Raw genomic sequence first — 21,809 nt, 5'->3', positions numbered from 1 at the left:
TCAAAATGCCAATAGGTCAGCGTTCAGCTTATCGGATCCTGATTTTGGCATTTGTGTTCACATTGCATTTTTGGTGGCTATCCCCAGACACTTTGTGTTTAAAAAGAGACCCCACAGCTAGGACCATGTTTGCTTTGTGACCAGTGCTGTGTATGTTCTGTAGAATTTTTTCTGGTATGCCTTAAGCTGGGGGACAAGAAGTGGAAAATTCTCTTGCAATGCTCATGTACTGGGTCTGGCTGGGATAGGGTTAACAATGGCTTGTTGAGAAATTGAAGAAGAATGTTTTAGACTTTTGCACAGAAAATAATTTGCTTTCAACAATAAAAGCGAAAACTACCAGAGAGACAAATACAGAATCATAGAATCATTTAGGTTGGAAAAAACCTTTAAGATCATTGAGTCCAACCGTAAACCTAACGCTCATGTACTTACATAGGATAAAAAAAAGGATATTTGCAGAAATTTAATAAAATTAATATTTCATCTTAACATATTTTTTAATCCAAACATGGACTTTAAAGGCAATTGTAGGGTAGCAGGGGCAAAGGCTACTTGTTTGTTCTCTCCCTGTTGTTTCAGGAGGGCAAGGAATTTACAGAGGGAAAAGGAGAATGTGCTGTCCCAGAGAGCCTGAATGACCAAGCGCGGTGGTAGGGATGGTAGGAAGTGTCTGAAGTGGAGATGGGTATGGGGCACCTAGGAAAAAGACTGAGAGGCTCCTGAGAACAGCAGCAAACAGAGACCTAGATGAGCTTTGTGGATTATGTAAAGAAAGATTTTTAGGAGGTATCCAGACGAGAGTATGTGGACTTGCACCCCCAGCCCAAGAAGGATGTTAATAACCAGAAGTGGCTCAGTGGAAGGCCACCACCAGAATCAGGGAGCTGGAGCCTGTGAAACAAAGCTGGGGGAGGTGGGCTTGTTTAGCCTGGCAATGACCAAAGTTAAAGTGAATCCTACTTTATCTAAATAAATAATACAGTCCATATGTTCTTCCTGGTGGTATTTGCTTTTACCATTATGCAACTCTCAGTTTCTTGGCACAGCTTAAGGGTTTGGGTTTTTTGATACAAAAGGGCATTTGCAGAGGCAGTTAAGGGGGAATATAAAAGTATAAGTGTAGTCAAGGACAGTAGGAAGTTACCAGCATGGGTTATTCTTATAGCCCTTCAGATCCCAAAGTCTCTGGGTCTCCCAAGGCATGAACTCTCTTCTTGAGGAATGGAGATACAGCATGAGCTAACTTGACTGGTGCAGTTTAATGGCATTCAAAAAACTAGAAAGACCAAGGTCATGTTATTTATATGTATTCCATCTAAGGTATAGATACACCTCTTTACCAATCAATCTGTTTATGAAAGACAAATATATCAGAGAGTTTCCTTTATAGCATCTTTTATCTTTAGTATGCAGTTCTGCAGAAAGAAATCATACTCACACAACAGAATAAGTGTTTTCTTTTGCTTACACAATTCTTACCATGAAGTTTGGCTAATAAAGGGATTTTGCTTTTCAAAAGTCTATAAGTATATGCTGGGGTGTTTTTGTCTCTTTTGGGTTTATGGAAAGAAATACTTTTTAAAGCAGGTGTAAGTATATTGAAAGGTAGGGATGAGCTATATAGCAATTTGGGGTTAAATACTAATGAGGCTGTATTTTTCTAGAAGAAATTAGGTAGGGGGGTTGGTGGACAACAGATACAGTATGATATGACAGCAAAAAGCGAACACAACTTTTAATAGTGTTTGTAGAAGTATTGTCTTCAAGATTAGAGAGACTGCATATGAATCTAGTGAAACTACTCCTGTGTGTTGGATTCAGTTCTGTCAATCTTAAAGAAATCTAGGGAAAATGAGCAGAGGGACATTGCCATGGTTCCTGGGCAAGCCACACCACAGGCCCTTTCTTGGCAGGGCACCCCACCAATGTTAATGTTTGCTTCCAGTACGTTCCCTTAGGTAAAACCACACAGTCCAGGGGAAGTCCTGTTTCCAACTGTAATTATTTGACAGACCTGACTGATAATGGCACCTACAGTTCCTTCCCTGCAGGAATCTGGGATAAATCTAAAGCAATTTCTTCAAAGATCAGTTTACTTGTTTACACAATGGCATTAAATCCATAGTAGCTGCTCTATAATGTCCTGAACATCTGTAGCTTCTATTTAGCCCAGCTGATTGCATCTCTGCCTGGAAAAGCAGAGATGGTTGTGCTCACAAGCATGCTCTTTCTTTGTGGGTGTCTCTTTGTATGCCCAAGCAATTTGCCTTTTCTTCCTCTCCCCATCGTCTTTCAGCAGCTTGTCCAAATCCCCACCCTTTTCTGGGTGCAGGGGTCTGCAGCGGTTTAACACTTGCGTTCTAGGTTCGGCATTTCTTAGCTTGAACCAGGCATGGGGTATAGCCAAGCAAGTAACTCTCTGCTTGTTTCTTCGCTACTATTGACTGTGCCATTGTTTCCCTTGCTTTCTGCTTGCTTTCTTCAACAATCCCTTTGCACTAACTCCATGCATTGAAAATCCCCAGTGCACTCATACACACATAGAAATGTGGTTCTGTTTCTTATTCTTATTTATCCATGCCTGGTTTAGTTTTCAAAGCAATCTCTGGTTCTTACCTGAGCTGCAAACCATTTTAGAGCTCCGTGTACATTGAAGGCTAGGAAAAAGCAATGAATGAAAGTAATGTCAGAAAAATATTTCTGTTAGTGGCAGTATTTAAGTAACAGTAAAATTATAGAGCAATGCATATCTGTGCTTCCCCAGAATACCCCTTCCTCTACTGATTGCAGCTTTGGGCCTTCCTGGGTTTTGGGTGGTAATTTTGTATTTAGCATCTTTTGACAGATTTCTCTTCCATTAATTTCACCAGCCACTTTTTGAAGTTATATATATTTTTACTCTCCTCAAGACTATTTGGCAAGAGTTTCACATTTTGACTCCATGTGTAGTGAAGCACAATTTGCTTTTGTTTGTTTTGAGCCTGTTCCCTGCTAATTTTACCTGATGTTCCCAGTCCTTCTATTGCAAGACGCAGGGAGCAATTGTTCCCTGCCCTGATTTTCTAGACTACTGCTGAGTACCGAGCTGGTATTTTGTTGTGCTATTAATAAGAATGGTTACTCTGGGAAAAGCACCGACCAAATAACTTAACATAACAGGGCCACTGGTACCACACAAGAAGCAGCAAAATACTAGGGGTCACAAATACTGTCACATTTACTCCAGACAATAATTTTATCCTGGAGAACTGGCATCATTGTAAACAAGGCTAGATGAGAGATTCAGTATTTGTCTAGGAAACATGTTGAATCATTCATATACTTCCTATACTTTATCCCATACTTTTGGGTTTTGTTGGATACTTTAGGAGGATATAGATTTAAGAGCACATTTAGAAAAGAAAGATTTGTGTAGGTTAGAAAAGAAAAATAGGAGCAACTGTGGCAGATTTCTATAGAAGAATAATTGGCCTTTGAAAGGCCAAGTATGTATTCTTTGTATATAAAAATAGAAAATAAGGGGGAGAGGAAATGCTGAGGCTGGAGATGGCAGAGCTTCTTTATACAGTATATTTAACACCCTGTCATGGAAAGTGAGGCAAAAATGTAATACAGTAATAGGCTATTAAAGATAAAAATTGAATGTGCAATTACAATACCTTGAAAGCAATTCCCAAAGATGGTTCTTGTCATGCATCAGGGCAAAACATAATATATCACTACCTGGCATCAGAAAGTGATATCATCTTGCTTTTATTGCATAGTGAAGTATCATTTTCTAGGACAGAATGTTTAGTCCTTGAAGCATCCAGTACAAACTCATTAAATTCTTATATTCCTACCTGGCTTCAGGATGATGCTTTGGTTTATACTGTTGTGCTTGAAAAGATGCTTCAGGTTTCTCCCCCAAATCTGTAACTATTAATAAAAAGAATAAGAACTTACTATTTCCTCTTATGTGTAACTTCGACAGTATCTAGCAACTACTGTGAAATAAATTAACTTAACTAAATTTGTATGTAAGGGGGAGGCAGTTCAATAGAAAAACCTAATAGGCTGCAATCAGTCTGGCTTAAATGAGTCAGGTAATGATTTCAGTGGGGAACATTTATACTAGTACTGAATGTTACATGGTGAATGTTACAGGTTTTGCTGATGCCAAATATGGCTTAACATAATGGTAAGTAATGTAGAATGCTGTACTAGGAGTATATGGAAGGTTCATAAATCGCTTAACATAATGGTAAATAATGTAGAATGCTGTACTAGGAGTATATGGAGGGTTCATAAATCTTTCTTATAGGACAGGATAGATAGGCATTGAATGTATTAATGCAGTCAATACTATTTCTAGCTGAAAATCAGGAAACTGTGCCTTAATCCGCAAAAGGAAATGCCAGAGGAAATTATGAACTCATGAACACAAAGGTGTAAACAGCGTAAACATCACGTAGCCTGTATCTATCTTCAAAATATTTCAGAGTGATGGTTTTCTCATGGACCTTCATGTGCACATACACAGCGAGTGGCTTAAGCTGTTTTTTCAAAGCTGTATATACATCTAAAGAATTGATATGTTTTTAAAACTTTTTTTTTTTAAATCCTGGGTTTTTTAAGCTTTAAATACCTAATTCTTTTTAAAAAGTTTCTTTCAAAAGTCTCACCCTTGAATCATGGGAGAGGAGCAAGATGGAAAGAAGGGTGATGTTCTCTGTGCAGATCAGATTAATCCATTCTTTTCTTTTGGGGTTATCCTCCCCTCAGTTTTTTAGGTTCCAGCACTCTTAATTTCCCCAGAACCTTAAGACTTTGATTTGCTTAGAACAAATGTGATACCCTGGTTCCCCAAACAGCTGTAGTTAATGCCAAGTTAAATTCCTTTTTGCTGCTACATCTTCAACAACTGTTGAGGTCACTCTAAATCTCTCTGTTCTCAGCAGACATATGCCTGGGGGATGTCTTTTACTCATTTAAATATAGAGCCAGATGGCCTGATGCTACTTGGCAGGATAGAAGTCAGGTTCCTATACTGATTACTTCAGCTGGAATTTTAATGATAGAATATTTTGTTCTTGCAATATGAAGTAAAGACAACAAATTAATATCATATTATTAAATACTAACCTTGTTCTTTTCCAGGTGCCTATATAAAATGATAACATAGACAGTAAATATTTTTCAATTACCAACTTGAACATACCCCAACAGACCCAATGATCTTTTAATTTTAAAACAATTTATAGATATTCAACCATTAATACCTGATCACTTTGTCAAAAACTCAGGCTGAATGCTGATTCAGTCCACTGGCATCAATGTGAACTGAATTTTTAGGGGTATAGGTGAACATACAGTGATCATACGTGATCACCATTTCATGATGACTATTGTGCATCAGTTTAACTTACAATATGGTTTTCCTTCATTGATCTTGTATTAAATCAAGAGATTGATTTTGATAGACTGGAGATACACTATCCAAAGAGTAAAATCAGTCATTTCTTTTCAGGCTCCTTAACTGACGGTACAACTATTTTTACTGTCGCGGCAGATAACTTCATTCAATATCACTGTGTAGAGAGTCTTAGTTCAGTGTATTATGTTACAAAGAAGTGAATGGTAGACAGGTGTCTAAAGACCAGAGTTTGACTCATAAACTTTCACTGTATTTCTGTATTATTTTGATTCACATGGGAATAGTAATTATTTTGTTTGTTAATTTGATACACACAAGACTGTAATACATAAAAATCAAAGAGAAGAATGTTTTACTCTTTGTAAATGTTGCACTTTGAGTCTTCCTTAAAAGTTACTTCCTCAATAATGTTTATCCATTACTTAGAAATTCATAGTCTCATTCAGGTCGGAAGGGACCTAGGCAGTTCTGTAGTCCAAGTTCCTGCTTAAAGCACAGTGAACTGTGAGATGAGACCTGGGCTCAGAGCTTTGACCAGCTGGGTCCTGCAAACCTCCAGAACATAGATTTCACAGCCTCTCTGGGCAACCTGTTCCAACACCCTCATAAATACCCTCATAATTAATTTATCTTCCTTATTTCTGGTTGAAACGTTCCTATTTCAAGATCATTGCCCCTTGTACTTTCACTGTGCACTCTGTCAAGTGCCATGCTCTGCCTCCTTGATAATCATCTCTAAGGCACTGGCAGGCTGCTATTGGGTTCCCCCAGAGCCATCCCCCCTCCAGGCTAAGGGAGCCCAGCCTCATCAGCCTCATTTCATAGGGCAGGTACTGCACACCCTGACTGTACTGGTGACCCGCTGCTGACCCACTCCTCTCTGTCAACTGCAGCCTTGTGCAGTACTCCAGGTGTTGTCTAATGAGTGATGAGTAAAAGGGAATAGTCCCTTCCCTTGATCTCTTGGCTATGCTTGTGTTGATACAGCTCGATATGCTGTTAGCCTTTATGGCCACCAAGGGCACACCAGTGGCCTACGTTAAGCCTGTGGTCCCCAGGTCCTTTTGAGCAGAGCTGCTGCCAAGGGGGTGAGTCCATCCTGGGGCAGGATTTTGCATTTGTCCTTTCTGATTTCAGGAGGCTCCTCTTGACCCTCTCCTACAGCCTGTCTGGGTCCTGGTGAAGGGCAGTCCTGCTCTCAAACCTGTTGACCCACTGTTTGGTGTCCAAAACCCTGACAAGGGCACACTCTGTCTCCTCCTCCAGGTCACGCTGAAACTATTTATGTCTTCAGATCTATATGAATGGGAAGTGATCCAAATTAAATTTTATCTTTTCTGTATTATGAGATATACGATATTTCTCCTTAAGGTATAGCCAAACTAAGAGCCTGTTAGGAGCTGCAGTATTTGTGCAGCTGTACGGTGCCCAGCCAGAAATATTAATTACAGATGTAAGATATTTATTGTTCTTGGGAGTGTTTTCATATTTGGTTTGTAATGAGTCAGTATCTAGGAGAAGACAAAGCTTTTTGTGTTAAAATATTATCTTTCTTGCCAATATATAATTTTTTTAGCATTAAATGTTAATTACAATATTGCAATCAAACCACGTTTTCTAATGATCTTTCAAACTATAGTTTCTAACCACAGGAGGAGTGAGGTTTGGGACAGCCTCCCAGTCAGAACTGTGGAGAAGAAAAACTCAAAGGATTTGAAAGTTAGAGCTAGACCAGTCTATAGATTTCTGCTACAGCCCACTGTGGTAGGATACAGCTGGGCTTAACTAGTATAGAGACTCCTTTCTTTCCTCTGTTCCCTTGCAATGAGATAAAACCCCAATACAATAGAAATGAATTAGTGCAGTAAACAGAACATTCAGTAAGAAACACAAAATGCCATAAATTATAACCTATCTCTGAATTTTACAAACATCCTTAAACACTCTGCATTATTGTAGGGACTGTATCTCTTAATACATCTTCTAGGCAACCACTTGTCATAACTAAACCCCTTTATTGCTAAACCCATTTCCTCTGCTTTACTTCACTGGCCCAAGTAGAAAGTGAAGGAACTTGTTAAAAACCTTTTTACAGAAACTAGGATCTGAAAAAAAAAAAAAAAAAAATCACTTGCCTTTACCAGTCTCTCTGTAAAAGTTAGTGCTTTCTGCTTTATATATGCCTATAGGTGCATTCCCAGCATCGCTCCTCTCAGCTTCTGCCCTCTGGACACAGCCAGCTGGTGCAGGGGTTGCCGGTGGCAGGGCTGCAGGTGGCCGTGCTGGGAGGAGAAGTGGTCAGCTCGGAGGTACGGGGAGGGAGGGAAGAGCCCTTTTAGCCTCTGTCAGACCGGGGAACTCAGAGCCGCTGCTTCAGCATTGCCGGGATTGAGAGCACACATGTCTCAGCGGTGCCTGGAGCCTAGAGCTGCCCTTGGTGGATCTTTGCAGATGGGCTGGGAGGAAGGTAGGTTGTGAGCTGGAGGATGGGGCTAGTGGGAGATGAACTGGGGGACGTACTGGGGCTTACAGGGCTGCCCATGGCTCAGGAGGTTCGAGGCCATAGCGGAGGGTGAGCTTGGGTGGGTAGGCTGTGCTGTGCGGGGCCGTGCTGGGCTCGGAGGGCAGCGAGGACTGGGCATCGCTCTGGCTGGGGTCCCCACCTTGCTGGGGAGGGTGGCGAGGGGTTCGGCTGGGCGAAGCCGTAAGAGCACGGAGGCACCTGAGCAGCGGTGTGGTGGCCCCCTCAGTTGCTGCCGGAGCTATTTTGCAGGCAAAGCTGCCATTTGTCTGAGGTGACAGATTTTGCAGGGCTTGTGAGAGGCCCTAGGGAAGGAGCGGAGGGAGGAGAGGGAGAAGGGAGCTGGGGGATAATAGGTGAGGTTCATTCTGGATATAAAATTGGTCAATTTTTGTTTCTCTTATTGCAAAGGGTCATCTTATTTTTGAGGTAGCCTTGTAGTTACATCACAGTAATACTATTCCACTCCGCTATTGGCCTTATAATTTCAGTTTTCTGCTTTTAAAAAATCTGTGTGGAGTCTCTGTTTCCCTGAAAGAGAGTGTCTCTCCTGCTGCTGACCATTCATAGGCATCCGCAGCATCTGGCAGTTATGAGATACGCTTTTATGTGGATACTTGGGAAGGTAGCTTTGCAATGTATGTATGTTTTTATTTCTGCAAGCAACTCCAGGAACTTACCTGCCATTCAGAAAGTAGTGGTATTGAAAATGCTACACACATTAAAGACAGATACATTTATGACCCAAAGCTAATATGATTCTTATAGTATTTTTACCTAGTAGGCTAAAATACTGTTACAAGAGAGGCTGTGTAGCCATGGAATGTGTACGGTTTTTATGGTCCTAATATATACAAAGATGATTACTTACTTTGTTTAGTTCCTTAACAGATATATGTCTGGAAAAGAAAGAATTATATGCAAAACATTTCATTATCATAAAATAAAAATCACTTTGAGTACTTAAATACTTTGATTACATCATCACTGAAAATTAACAGCCCTTGGCAAGGAAAGGATTTTATTACTGCTGTAGAAATTCAGAGGCTGGTTATTTTTTTACATAAATTATTTCCAGGAGAAGGTTATGGACTTCCATAAAGAAGAATAGCATCCACTGAATTCATTATGGTGAATGAGAAAGTCTTTGCTAAGGATTTATTCTGGGAGGAGGGGAGAAGAGATGTGAATGATTATCAGCTTTCTTCAATGCTTTTCATCTCATGCCAGAAAGTCTTATTATGAACTTTAAAGTCAGCTATAAATGAAGGTAAGTTCCGTGAAGACTGAAGAGTTTCAAAAATGAAACATTCACAGAGGCAGAATGGAAGGTGTAGAGGAAAGGAGATGCAAACCAGAAAAGAGAAATGGAGAATGCTCCTCACAGTCCTGATTCAAGTAGGTGTTTAGGTATTTTTCTGCCTTCTCCTGATATGCCTGATCAACAGGAGTATCTTCCTTTCCTGAGTTTTGTCAGAAAATATTCTCCCCGCAAAAAGGGACAATATATTGAGTCTGACATCTTTTGTTAGATGTCCTGAGTATGATGAACACTCATGCTTTTTAGCAGCATGTATCTCATAATAAAAAAGATAGAGGACCAGATTTTAGAAGTTATTTAGCAACATAAGGTGTGGATAAGGATCTAGTAGTTTTTTGAAGGCTCCAGGATTTAGTCCCTGCTTAGCTTACCTCCTGGACTGAGAAAATATGACTGAGTTATTTTGCTAAATCAGTCAGAAAGAATGCAAAAGGAAGATGGTGTAGAAAACCCTGGGAGGTGCCTTTCAACACTTGGTCAGCGAGAAGGGGTCTTTTCCTTGTGCCTGTGCTGAAAACATCAGCATGGAGGGTTAAAGAGGCAAGAAATTTGGGAATGATCTGTTAGGGGAAAGTTTCAGGAAGGCTAGGAGAAAGGAGAGGAACTGTTTGGGGTTTGGATAGTTGCTTTTGTTTCAGCTTCTGCAATTTGTTAGCTTGGTCTCCAAGGTTGTTATTTGACGTGTGAAAGCCTATATTCAGGACATTGGGTGCATGGTAAAGTTAAGCAGTAATAGAAGCATGCTTGCAGGGCTGGCCTCCATCACGAGGGGACATGCCACTTGCATGGCCTGCTTACCACAGGCATGTAAAAGTTTAAATCACACCAAAGCTTCTAAGATACATTCCAAGATCCTTCATATGCCTATTTTTTTTTATGAGGCTATTTATAGAGTGTATAAATAATGATGTGTTTAATTTTATAAGTCTTCCAAATCTTGTTAGAAAACAGGACTTGCACTCTTAAATCACATCTGCGGTTTGACAGCTTTGCTTACAGTCTAGCAGATAATGGCTGTAGTGCCGTACTCCTCCACACTGCAGCTCATATGGATGTTTTCTCCTTACAAAGCTGTGACTGGACTGAAAATGGGTGAGAAATATTTTGTGTGAAGTGCTTGTGTGGGAAATTCGTGAAGTGCCTTCCCCAGATCATGTGTGGTCTTAGTATGTGCCACTCCTCTCTTACTCATGTGATTAAAAAACCTAGTACAATACTCACACCCCCCCCCCCCCCCAAGAAACTATTAGAAATATTTTGGTATCTATAACTGCAATGAGAAGCGGAGTTTGGTAGTTATGATTTTTGCTGCTGCCTTTTACTTCTAGCATGAGAAATGACATGTATTTATATTACAGAATTTGGCTTGGTTAATAGGACCTATCAAATCCAAGTGCTCTGCATACTGATGTCTGCTGGCAAACACGGCTTATAACAGTTCTCACGCAGCTTGCAATGTATGTGCTGCCCTACGGAGGGAGAGGATCAATCATGGGATTTGGAACTTAGCAGCTATAGGTCAGGTCACACATCTGAATATGAAGCTACTTCATATTAATAAAATATCTTAACAACCAACAGCTTTTGGAACCTAATCCATGAAAGAATTTAAGCACCATTCAGGAAAAAAAACCCAGCCCATACTTAGAGCTCACTCCTTAAGTATATACTTAACTCTAAGCAGAAGATTATATCATTGATTTGCAAGCTTTCTTTTTCCCCCATGGGATTTGCAGTGACCTTTGTAAAATGAAGCAAAATTCCATCCTGATGAACTGAAACTGAAACCATTTAAGGAAGGATGGACAGGATTGACCCAGCTCAGTTGTGCCCAAACTTCTGGCTGCAATAGGTTTTCATTGAGAGGCATTTGAGCATTATAACCTGTGGCCCCTGGATGTGTGTCATTCCTCTTCCCAGCATGTGTCCACCACCATCCCCATTTATGAATGTGCATTTTGGTCATACAGCAAGAGCACATATGCATCTGGTTACATGGCAGTAAGCAGCGTACATACATTTTCATCTGACTAGATATGTGTGTTGTCTGAAAAAAGCAACCAGCCTCATAACCTGACATATGCACATGCTTGGCCATACAGCTGGACACAAGCGGTTTGTGCTTCAGGACCGAGCGCTCATCCGCGCTGCCGTGTCAGGATGCTGAATGAACATGGGTGTCGTATGATGGAGGAGGGCAAGATGGAAAGGACAAGAAGCGATTTGTAGTCTGGATTCATTGGTCTCATGGGCTGGACAAGACTTCTGGCTACAGATTAGTCATTTCTTTTGCTGAATGTAACAGCCTTGCGTTGTGGAGTGTATTTTTGTATCTCTGGTGTGGTCAGTGTATTTCCCCATCACTTGGTTCACCAACTGTACTAAGCAAGTGCGATTGTTTCTACTTAGAACTGGCTGCAAAACCTCGAAATGTTAGTAAGAAAAAGTAGGACAAACCTTAAAGTGTTCATGAAAGTTCTGCCTACTTTTCTACTCCTTTTCTTCTTTACCATTATTTTGGCAGTTTTTTCTTTAAAATATGCTACTATCACATTACGCTAAATACCACTTCTCTCAATTATTCACAGCTGTCTAAAGAATAACTTTTTTTTTCTTAAGTAAAAGCAGCAGTGCAATGGAGGTAAAGTCTTGTGGTTTGATTGGGGAGAGCGTTTTGGTTCTCAGGGAATGAGGATGAGGAATGCACCCGTACCTTGTGACTTTTGCTGATATTGGAAAGGTGTGAGCTTGGCTGAGCGTTTTCCTTGTATGAAAGAACTGGCTGCTTATCTGCGGCGCTGGAGGAAGTGGCTGATACTGCTTTGGCAGCGTCTTCAGAGGCCTAGAGAAGTCAAAGGAGAATTTGAAGAATTATTAGGGAATAAAGGAGGCGCAGGGACTGTGTTGTAAGTGCAAGCTCAAGAAGTAAAACACAGGAATTTTCTGAGAGCATTTCAATGTATTTGTGCTGAGCTTAGCTCAGGTCCAGAAGGTTCTTGGGGCCCTTCAATAGCAACAGTAATTTTGGATAATATTCTACATTTGCAAGACATTACTGCACTGTGTTACGTGCCACTTAACACCGCTTTCGTGCGCTTCACCAGTATGTGCCAAGTACAGCTCTCCAGTGTTGATATTTCTGGGTGGATATGGCTGTGTATAAGGCCTAGCCAGGGAACACACTGCAGTTCAGACCCACAAGAAAAAAATGCTCTTCATCCCAGAAGACTCACAGCTAACACGTGCCCAGTGTTTTCTGGCAGATGGGGGCACGCTCTGCCCGTGCTCTGAGACCAGCCGGTCACAGCCCAGCTCCAACTGGAAGCTGTAGCACGGAGAGCTTGGGTGAGTAAAACTGGAGGTGCATCCCCGCTGCACTGCAGACCTGCCCTTCAGCGGTGGCTCCTGGGGAGTGAGCCTTGGGCGTTTGCATGGCACAGACCAAAATTAAGTCAGCTGAGAGAATTAAGAACCATTCTCGCTAACCTAATACAAGCGGAAACAAGTAGTGAAATTTTGTAGAATAATGGAATGTTCTTATTTCTGCACTTTTACAGTTTTGGATTTGTGAAGCTACACTGTCCTTTTATGCTCTTATTTCATATTTTAACTTAAGGAATAATCTGAATCTGTCTGTAATGCTAATCATATTTTAAACTTCTTTATAGCTTTTATGGCAGTCAGTGTAGGCACGGAGGAATAAGCTTGTCAGTCCTGGATGACCTTTTGGAAGGATGTCTTAATTGTAGCAGTTTTTGTTTGGGGTTGAAAAGATCAAGAAGCAATTAATTTTTTGTTTGTGGGCATATCATAGAAAAATATATTTGTGGAATAGAGCTTGGTCCATCTTCTGTGGGAGTAAGTGGCAATATTCACATTGATTTCTACGAACATGATTTAGATTTGTAGCAAAAAAAATTGGCAGAAGGATTTAAGAGGCAATGAAGTCAATATTATTATGGTGAACAGAGCCTAAGGCACCAGTACAAATTGGTGGAAGATTTTTTTCCCAACAATTTATATCTGAGTTGAACCAGATTCAAGATTTCTAGGCTTTTGATTGGGTTCCATGCTCAGCCAAGTTGATTTTGAAGATGCAGGCCTGAGCTCCTGCTATGAACACTTGCGACTCATGTTTTGTTCTCCCTAATGTCATATCAGAACATAAAATAAGTCCAAACAGAGCCAGATAGTAAAAGGATACCGGCTCACTTCCAGTCATCTCATTACCGTGAGCGGTACAGATGGATGTGAGCTTTCATTAGCATTGAGTTCCCTGAGGACCGCAGGTAAGTAAGCGATCTCTTAAGTGATCTTACCGTGGGGGAGGCACAGGGTGCTGAAAAGAGAGGAAACAAAAATCTACGTAAGCTTTTTTCCTTGTTTTACTAAGAGAAATGTAAAGAGTTTAGATTAAGCAGCCATGCCTGTGTCAACAGTCAAAGGGTTTATGTACTCTACAGCACATAACATCATACTTTAACATGCCATTTTAAAATCACTGAGGGATAAAAGACGTCTACATAAACCATGAACGCAAGTAAGTGAGATAATGTAGAACTGCAGATATGAATTCTATTATCCTTTAGTTAGTGCTAGCAAAATTGCAGCCTGCTTTTAAAAATATTTTAAGTGGCAAAATGACCAGTAAAAATTTTAATTTATGAGAGATTCTGCTTACCTCGGGTCCATCTATTTTCATTCTTTCTCCTAAAAATAATTATTAATAATCGTTAATAGAGAGCTACCCATATAATAGCTTTATTCTGGTATTGTTGTTATTATTATCGACCATCCAGGCCCATCCTCCCCTCGGCCCTGGCTCTACCTCCAGAATTCTTTGCTTCAAAGTCACGTTGCTGTCCCCACAGCATTCATCCTACCTATCACATCTGTATCTCCATAACTTTTCCTGCTACTGAATGGAGAGCATTAATTTCGGTGAACCTAGGAGAACCTGGAAGCTTTGGAGGTTCAGCGGAAGATTGTTATGTGTGGGAATGGGGCAAGTCACAGCCTAGACTTGAGACAGAAGTCACTGAAGTGCGTATTTATTCTGTTAGCTGTTTGGCACATGAGTCCAATGGGCTCTGAATGAGGCTTATTGGAAGTGGAGTGGATTTTGTTTGATCTGTAGTTTATTTAGCCTTTCTTAGGGTGGATTCCCAGATGGATTCAGGTGCAACTTATTCTCAACCATTTGTGCTTCTCTCCATATAAAACACAACCCTAGGTTTACTTGGATAATTATGGCAATCATAGAAGCGTTGGGAATCTTCCTGGGCTGTAGCCAATAAATCTTTTTAATATCACTCACAAACATTCATTTCATAGGAGACATAACTAAGAATCAAACTTAAAGCAGGAAAAAACAAGTATTTTTTGTTTTTTCAGCTTAAATTATAAAACGAAATAAAAAATCGTCATGATACTTGATAAAACAGAGTGAACTTTGGTTTTACCTCTGCCTTTCAGAATGAAACATTTGAGGGTGATATTTATTGAGGTATTGTAAATTTAAATATTGTTCAGAGACTTTATATATATATGCTTATCAAGTTGTTTGGGATGCATTTTTTGTCTGTTTTGATTTTTGTACAGACATTTATAAAAATCTTGAAAAGCAATGAAGGTAAATCTATTTTTTGTTGTTTTCAAATTTACCAAAATATGACTGATTATTTAAATGAACATAGGACATCTAAGTAATGCAAAAAGTGATGCAATATATCTTAAGTTCTCCTTCAAGTAAACCATAACAAATTGGTCTGAATAAAAGAATGGTACCTTAAATGTTTAACGATTCTCGAAAATAACTATTGACAAAAATTCTTCTGTGCTGTTCATGCCATCTTGTGGCAAAACCACTTAATAGCACTGGGCGTGAGAATAAACGTTGAGATACATTTAATAACAGTGTAGTTATTATCTAAAAATAATAGAGTCCTCTATAAGCACTATTAGCTCAGGATGTACTAAAAATATGTATCATTTGCATTCTCAAACTGCAGAGTTTAATTTACCTGCCTGCACTGTCTTTGGTTCATCTTTCTTAATGTCAGCACACATCTCATGGAGGCAGACAAACATGTAAATCCAACCTACTAAATCCTGGTGGAATTTGAAGCTATGTGTAAACTGGCAAACTGTCAGTGGGACCTTGCCTACCGATTTCTGCAGATTTTGAAGCTGGCTTACTCGAATTTCTGTCAATTCAGCTTTTTTACAAGCTGCATCAGGATTTGCTCACAAGAGGCAATCTAACCTCTCATTTTGCACACTTTATAGTGCCTACTTTCTCATAATCTGTAGGAATTATTTGGCTCTATGTTTTGTATTATAGTATGAACTAAGAGGAAAAAAAAAACAATTCTGTTTTGCATGGAATTCTTTGCATTATTTTTCTGGCTGGTCAAATATAATACTTACTCTATGAAAATCAGCTGTTACAGCAAACATAGAAAGGAACATATTTTCCTGGCTTGGCAATTGCATTCTTTTTGACCATATTTAGCATATGGTTCAAAGATTTGAAAATGATAAGAAAAAAACCCATTCCTTTTCAAGGTTAATCAGATATTTAATCCTTCAGTAGTTGACTTCATGAGATATTGCTACATCTAAAGTATATCAAATATAAAAAAAAGTATATAGAAACCTACTTTTAAAATAATCTTATGAGTGAGTAAAACCATCAATTAAAGTATTTAATAGTTGGACACCTCATTAGATTCTTGAAGAATAAGATAGCAGCCTGTCTCTGATTTCACCACAAGAAACAAAACAGAACAAAGAAAAATTAAAGGTACATTTGTGACTCAAAATTATAGGATTTTGAAGCAAATTTTCAGTTAAAGGTAAAGCAGTGGAGAAAAAATATATGCTAGGTGATATACTACATAATTAGCATATTCTTACTAGGAGAACATTGTCAGATAGCTTTTGTAAATAGTTACCCTAGGATGTAAATCCTTAATAGGAATTGCTAAAGTTGATATTACTATTTAAAAATAGATTATGCTTTATAATATATTCATACAAAATGCGTGAGAAGGATAGGGAGCCAAAAAGCATAAGGTCATGAGAAGTAAAAAGTGTAGCAGGGATCTTGCAGCTTTTGGTGGAATGCTTCAGGAGACACAGGCTCCTCCCCCCCTGCCCCCCCCCCCCCCCCTTATGTCTTTATAATTGTAGGGAAAAGGAAAACCTGATTTTTAAATGGAATGGCTTGTTTTTCTCCCCCTTGAGGAACAGGGAGCTCATGAGATAAAATATATCTCCTTTTGTAAATAATTACTTTGATGTTAGATAGATAGTTGAAACAGTATTGCAAATTTGCAGGATGATTATTTTGGAAAGCAGCTGCTGTTCTGAAAACCATGTCTATTCTATCACCTGTAATCTCTGCTTATGTACAAAAGCTAAAATGTGGAAGCAACAGTTTCTATTTCTATTTCTATTTTTTGCAGAAACGGGTATTTTTTTATTATACCTCTAACACTTGGCACGCTTCGCCCCTCCAGAACAGATGTGTGTTTCTGTTAATAAAACAAAATAAAGATGTGATGTTAGTCATCATCCTTGAAACTATGGCTAGTAGAGATGGTGCTGCTCCTGACTGGGATGCCTCTAACACGTGGTAGATCCCCAGCAGTCAATAAGTGAAGGCAAGTGGCGAGGACATTGGTGCAAAGTGAAACAGGAACGGCTCACAGGAACTTGCAATCGAATGTTACGTGGCTAAGACTTTAAGTAGACTGCACTTAACTTTAAATGATATTACAGAAAAGGGGAAATCTGTTTGTGAATAGGGTTTAAGATCTTTACTTACAGCTGAATATTGAAGGGGCTGAGATGTGTGCTGGCTGTTCATTGGGGAAGTGGTACTTGAAGGCCTTAAGCAACGTTTATCTGTAAAAGAGGAAGAAAAAGCAAGCCTGAGTAATTCAGTAATACTATGTTTTAAGAAGAAGAGGTTTTAATGTTCAAAATATGTTTGTCAGGTCAGATCTTGCCATTTTTATAGCATTTTAATTTTTTCCTTTTCAGAACCTAACCATCATTTTAGTAGCTGTGTTGAGGACATAAGCATGACCCTCGTAATAGTTTTACAGTTAACCTCCTCACTGTGGCAAAAAAAAAAAAGCCTTCATAAGCTGGTACACGGTTAAGGCAGACATTTGACCTAAACTGAATAGATTAGTGAATCTGTTTTTCATTTGAACCTTTGCTCTTGGCAACACCGTTGTGTTGTTCTGGCTTTGTGAGGGGTGTGGGGGAGTTTACTCTCTAGAGAGCTTTTTAATTTTTACTTTAGATTTTAATAAATACTGCACCGATGGCCCTCTAAAAGAAATGCAGAGGTTGTACGCTAGCATGTGTTTTCAAGTCATTAATTTTATATCTCAAGGGCATTGTTATTTGTCTAGGAAAGATGGCAAAATGGGATGTTAGCATTGAGTTTTGCCTTTCTGAAATATGTTTTCAGACTTTTCCTCACTCTTGTATCCTGCCACATTATAGTTACTGGGCATAACACACAGGCAAAAAGCAGCTTTTTGTTTAATGTGTTTTCTCTGAAATCAGAAAACAAAAATGGTGTGGTTTTGGTATTTCAGGACAGTCTTACATAAACAAAGGATGCTGAATGCTGACTGAAAGTCTTTATTACTAACCAAGATAAAAACAGCACTTGGAATTTACTTCAGATTTCCAAATAAAATGCACAAATGAGTCTTTGGAACATAATGTAGACTATCTGGATGTTCAGACTGATTGTGATCTGCTCGCACACCGATAAATTTACTCACATTCAAAGCCATCTATTTGTTCAGACATCAAACTAACTCCCACAAAAATCAGTAGAAAAATCTTTGCTGACTTCGATGTGAACTGGAGCAAGATTTCATACATATATTGATCCTGTATTTTCAGATATTTTTGGTTTCTGGTTTCCATTCTTCCTCATCTAGGATTCCCCCCCCAGATTTTTAGTGATTTAAAACCTCCACAGAGTGTTTATAATGGCTTCGAGCAATGGATAGCTGGGATGACATTTCACTTCCGTAAACAGGATATTAATTGGCTATGTATGTTTGGGCATTAAATGTGACTTAGAATGGCTTTAGTAAACCAAAGCTTGATTAATGCAGCTATCTTGCAAGGTTAAGAATGCCTGAGAAATACACTCAAAGTAATCGCTTATTACTGCTATTGGAAGTGGCAGAGAACACCTTAAAAAAGAATACTACATTTCTTCGTCTGCAAATTATCATCTGGAGGAAAGTTCCCTGTGTTCTTTAATATGTTTTCCATCTTAAATGTTTCTAGGTTTAAATAGTAGTGGGCTTTTCTGAAATGGTTGTGGGTTTGACCAGTCAGTTTTTTTGCACGTTCCAGGTGGCATGGGATCATAGAATTTCTCTCATGAAGGTAATATTAAAATTACGAAAGCAGCATGTAATTATTTATTTAACATAATTTAATGGAAATAAGGGTAACTGTTGAATATGAGGATGCAGACAAAGCTCTTCTCTTGTTCCTGCCCACCAGTGCTTTATTTTGCAGTTGAGCCATTTAATTTTAAAAAATATCCGCACTGAAAACCCCAAGTCTGTACTGTTCCTATTTACTTCTAGGTTTGGCTCACTTTCTGCAGACAGCAAAAGTTACCTGCATATTCGGATTCTTGTAGAGGTTTGGCAGGGAGGATTCTCAAAGCATGGATGGCCTCCAGAGTGGAAGAACTTACAGTCTCATAATCACCTTCTTCCTCCTCAGATACCTTGGAGGATGATTGTAAGTCACTCTTGCCCTTCGTTGTTAAATCTTTGTTCTGGATAGAAGAAGAGATACAAAGATAATACAAATAAATTTAAAAGTTCAGGATTAATTTCAGATTTGGAAATATTTGATGAGCAGAACCAGACATTTTGGTGCACAGGAAATTTTCTGATGGAAATTGAAGGGTTGGAAAGTAGCTGAGCAAGGGTTTTAGGGATCTAAATTTTTTATTTAGATTCATAAAATATCCATTCAGGAGGCAGTTTAGTTCTCTCTCTGAATTTGGCCTGTCACCACTCTTGAAAATATAATGAGAGTGTTTAATTTTATGATCATTGCAGACATTTGAAACTGTGCCTTTCATTATAATATTATCCATGTGGTATTTGTATTGTACTGACTGTTTACATATGTTACTTGCAAGAATATATTAACTAGCTCATCACAAATGTCACACGTTAAAATATAAACATGCATTGTTTGGGGGAATTTGTGCTAGCAAATGTGCAGTCCAAGTGAATGCGATTGCAAGTATGTATTGAAAAGTGGAGTCCACAGAAATGTGGTGCTGAGAGTGACTCAGGATGTGTCTATACATTTGTACTAGGTTTGTTCAAGATTATTCTCTGGGGTCCTGCTCCACCCTTATACTGACTGTTTACACGCTGGAACCTAACTGCTGGCTTCTTTCAGGAGGAGACATGCACTAACAGCACAGAGCTGAGATTACTGCTGAGTGAACTCAGCTGAGGGTACCTAGTGTCTTTGTAAGTCATATTTTGCTACCAGAGACAGTACAGGTGCACCCATGCACTTGGATCTTCCCCAATGTTTGTTTTAATCTCTTCTTGAACTCACTAGTAATGGGGAATCAATAGCTTCCTGAGGTGTCGTCTTCCACTAGTTAACTGTCCTTTCAGTTCATGCTTTTTCTCTTGAGTGCTACAAATTAAACCAATTTGTTTTATCCTCCAAGGACACTAAAAAAATTGATTACTAGCCACTTTATTTCACCCTTTATTATGTTTAATGCCTATAATTATATTTCCTTTTAGTCTTCTAAGTAAGTACAATTCTTTAAAGCTTTTCCAAGTTCTCAACCAACTTAAAAGATTTTGAACCTCATATCCCCAGAATTACTTTCCTGTGAACTCTCTCCAGGTTGTACACATCTTTATTACAACATCAAGCAGACCTCCAAGAAGTGTTCTTGACAGTACATTTCAGGGTGAGGTTTGTCTTTTTATAACAGTACTTAAAAAAATACCACCACACCAGACAGACCCCTGCAGGATAACTGGGTTTGCAGGTTCTTGTGCTGCATAATTCTTTCCAGTTCAGTAGCAGACTACTATCAACTAGGCTGAAAGTGGATATTTTTTCTGTCAATTGTGCAAACACTTCACACATTTCATCTAGACCAGGTTTCTACCTGTGAGACTGTCTTCTAGGAAATGCCAAGACCTAACAAAAATCAAGATACATCACATCTTTCTCCCCATTATGGTTGTATTTCTGCCGAGAAGGAAATTACTTTGGTCTGAGAAGTTGATGAGATGTTCTTCATATTCACATTAGCAATTTTTTACATAATCAGACTTACTATTTCCAAAAGATGCTTTCAGACTGACTTTGTTTAATAGTCTCTCCAGGTATCCAATGAACCCTCAGGATTTGCTTGCTTGCTTGTAAGAAATTGAGGTTACCACTGTTCTTTTCCATTGCTTTAGGAACTCAGGACTCCTTGGAAAGTTCCCAAAGATAATCAATTAATGTCTCAGAAATTACTTCAAATACTTCCTTAAGTGCTTTAGCATAAGTAAATATTATCCTGGATGTTCTTTCCCTGTTCCGCTCTGTGCTATTACTGCCTTATAGTTGGTATTAATCCCATATAGTGTCTGATTGTAATTAACCTTTCTATGAAAACTGAAGCAGCCAAAGTATTGATTGCATCAGCCTTCTTTAGTCACCCTTTACTTGTTCAACTTGCTTATTAAGCAATAGACCTCTGCTTTCTTTTCATCTTTCTCTGACTTGTAAGGTATTTGCAGTCTTTTCTTATACGCCTGAGCTGAAATTCAAAACCAGCTTTCAGATACAAATGGGAAGACATTGAAATGTGTACTGTTAGCTTTTCAGCTTTCATTTGCATTGGTTACATATTAAACCTTGAGGTTTATGACTTTTACATACTTGTTCAGCTTGACTTCTGTTATTTTCACATGATTTTATGATAAAGGTGCATTTTAGATTCAGACCATAAATAGAGAATTGACTAGTGAGTGAGTCACTTCTCTAATCAAGCTCCCACTAAAACAAAGTTTTCATATATACTTCAAAATTCTCGTGCTTTATTTTGCATTAACAAGCAGTGAGGATTACATTTTCTGTTACCAGCGTTATAGCCAAGACGATATTAACACACATCAGGAAGTGAAAGAAAAGTAAAATTTTAGGAGGATCAGTGTGATACTTACAAAATGATAGGCATTAGCAGGAATAGTTCTTCTGTTTTCTGTATGAAATGGAGAAAAAATGTCAGCAGGTGTCATTCTGTAGAAAATGATATAATAACTAATAACTTATATAAAGGAACAAAAATATGCCAACTGCACAGTATTTTACAGATACTAAAGCAAAGGAGATGAAGCAAATCCACCCATGAGTTTGCTGACCTATACAGTGCATGAGGAAGTAGCTGGGTGGAAATGGGATTCACAACCACTAGCATGTCTAAGCCCTCCCACAGAAAATACCCAGAG

At 38.9% G+C, this 21,809-nt stretch overlaps 1 protein-coding gene across 1 annotated transcript in view; it reads right to left on the bottom strand.

Annotated features, from left to right (window-relative positions):
- CLNK (cytokine dependent hematopoietic cell linker) overlaps positions 1 to 21,599 on the bottom strand; it is a 29,800-nt gene extending 8,201 nt beyond the window's left edge. The window contains exons 1-11 of the mRNA XM_052780469.1: positions 21,525 to 21,599; positions 18,934 to 19,096; positions 17,093 to 17,172; positions 16,754 to 16,799; positions 13,943 to 13,971; positions 13,581 to 13,600; positions 11,975 to 12,103; positions 8,812 to 8,839; positions 5,128 to 5,146; positions 3,846 to 3,921; positions 2,620 to 2,660 (exon numbers count right to left, since the gene is read on the bottom strand). Coding sequence (XP_052636429.1) covers positions 2,620 to 2,660; positions 3,846 to 3,921; positions 5,128 to 5,146; positions 8,812 to 8,839; positions 11,975 to 12,103; positions 13,581 to 13,600; positions 13,943 to 13,971; positions 16,754 to 16,799; positions 17,093 to 17,172; positions 18,934 to 19,096; positions 21,525 to 21,599 — 706 coding nt within the window. The remainder of the gene's footprint in view (positions 1 to 2,619; positions 2,661 to 3,845; positions 3,922 to 5,127; positions 5,147 to 8,811; positions 8,840 to 11,974; positions 12,104 to 13,580; positions 13,601 to 13,942; positions 13,972 to 16,753; positions 16,800 to 17,092; positions 17,173 to 18,933; positions 19,097 to 21,524) is intronic.
- Between the last annotated feature and the right edge of the window lie 210 nt (positions 21,600 to 21,809).

Source organism: Harpia harpyja, chromosome 2 (assembly GCF_026419915.1).
Source record: "Harpia harpyja isolate bHarHar1 chromosome 2, bHarHar1 primary haplotype, whole genome shotgun sequence".
Taxonomy (NCBI): domain Eukaryota; kingdom Metazoa; phylum Chordata; class Aves; order Accipitriformes; family Accipitridae; genus Harpia; species Harpia harpyja.
This window is presented reverse-complemented; position numbering and strand designations above follow the sequence as displayed.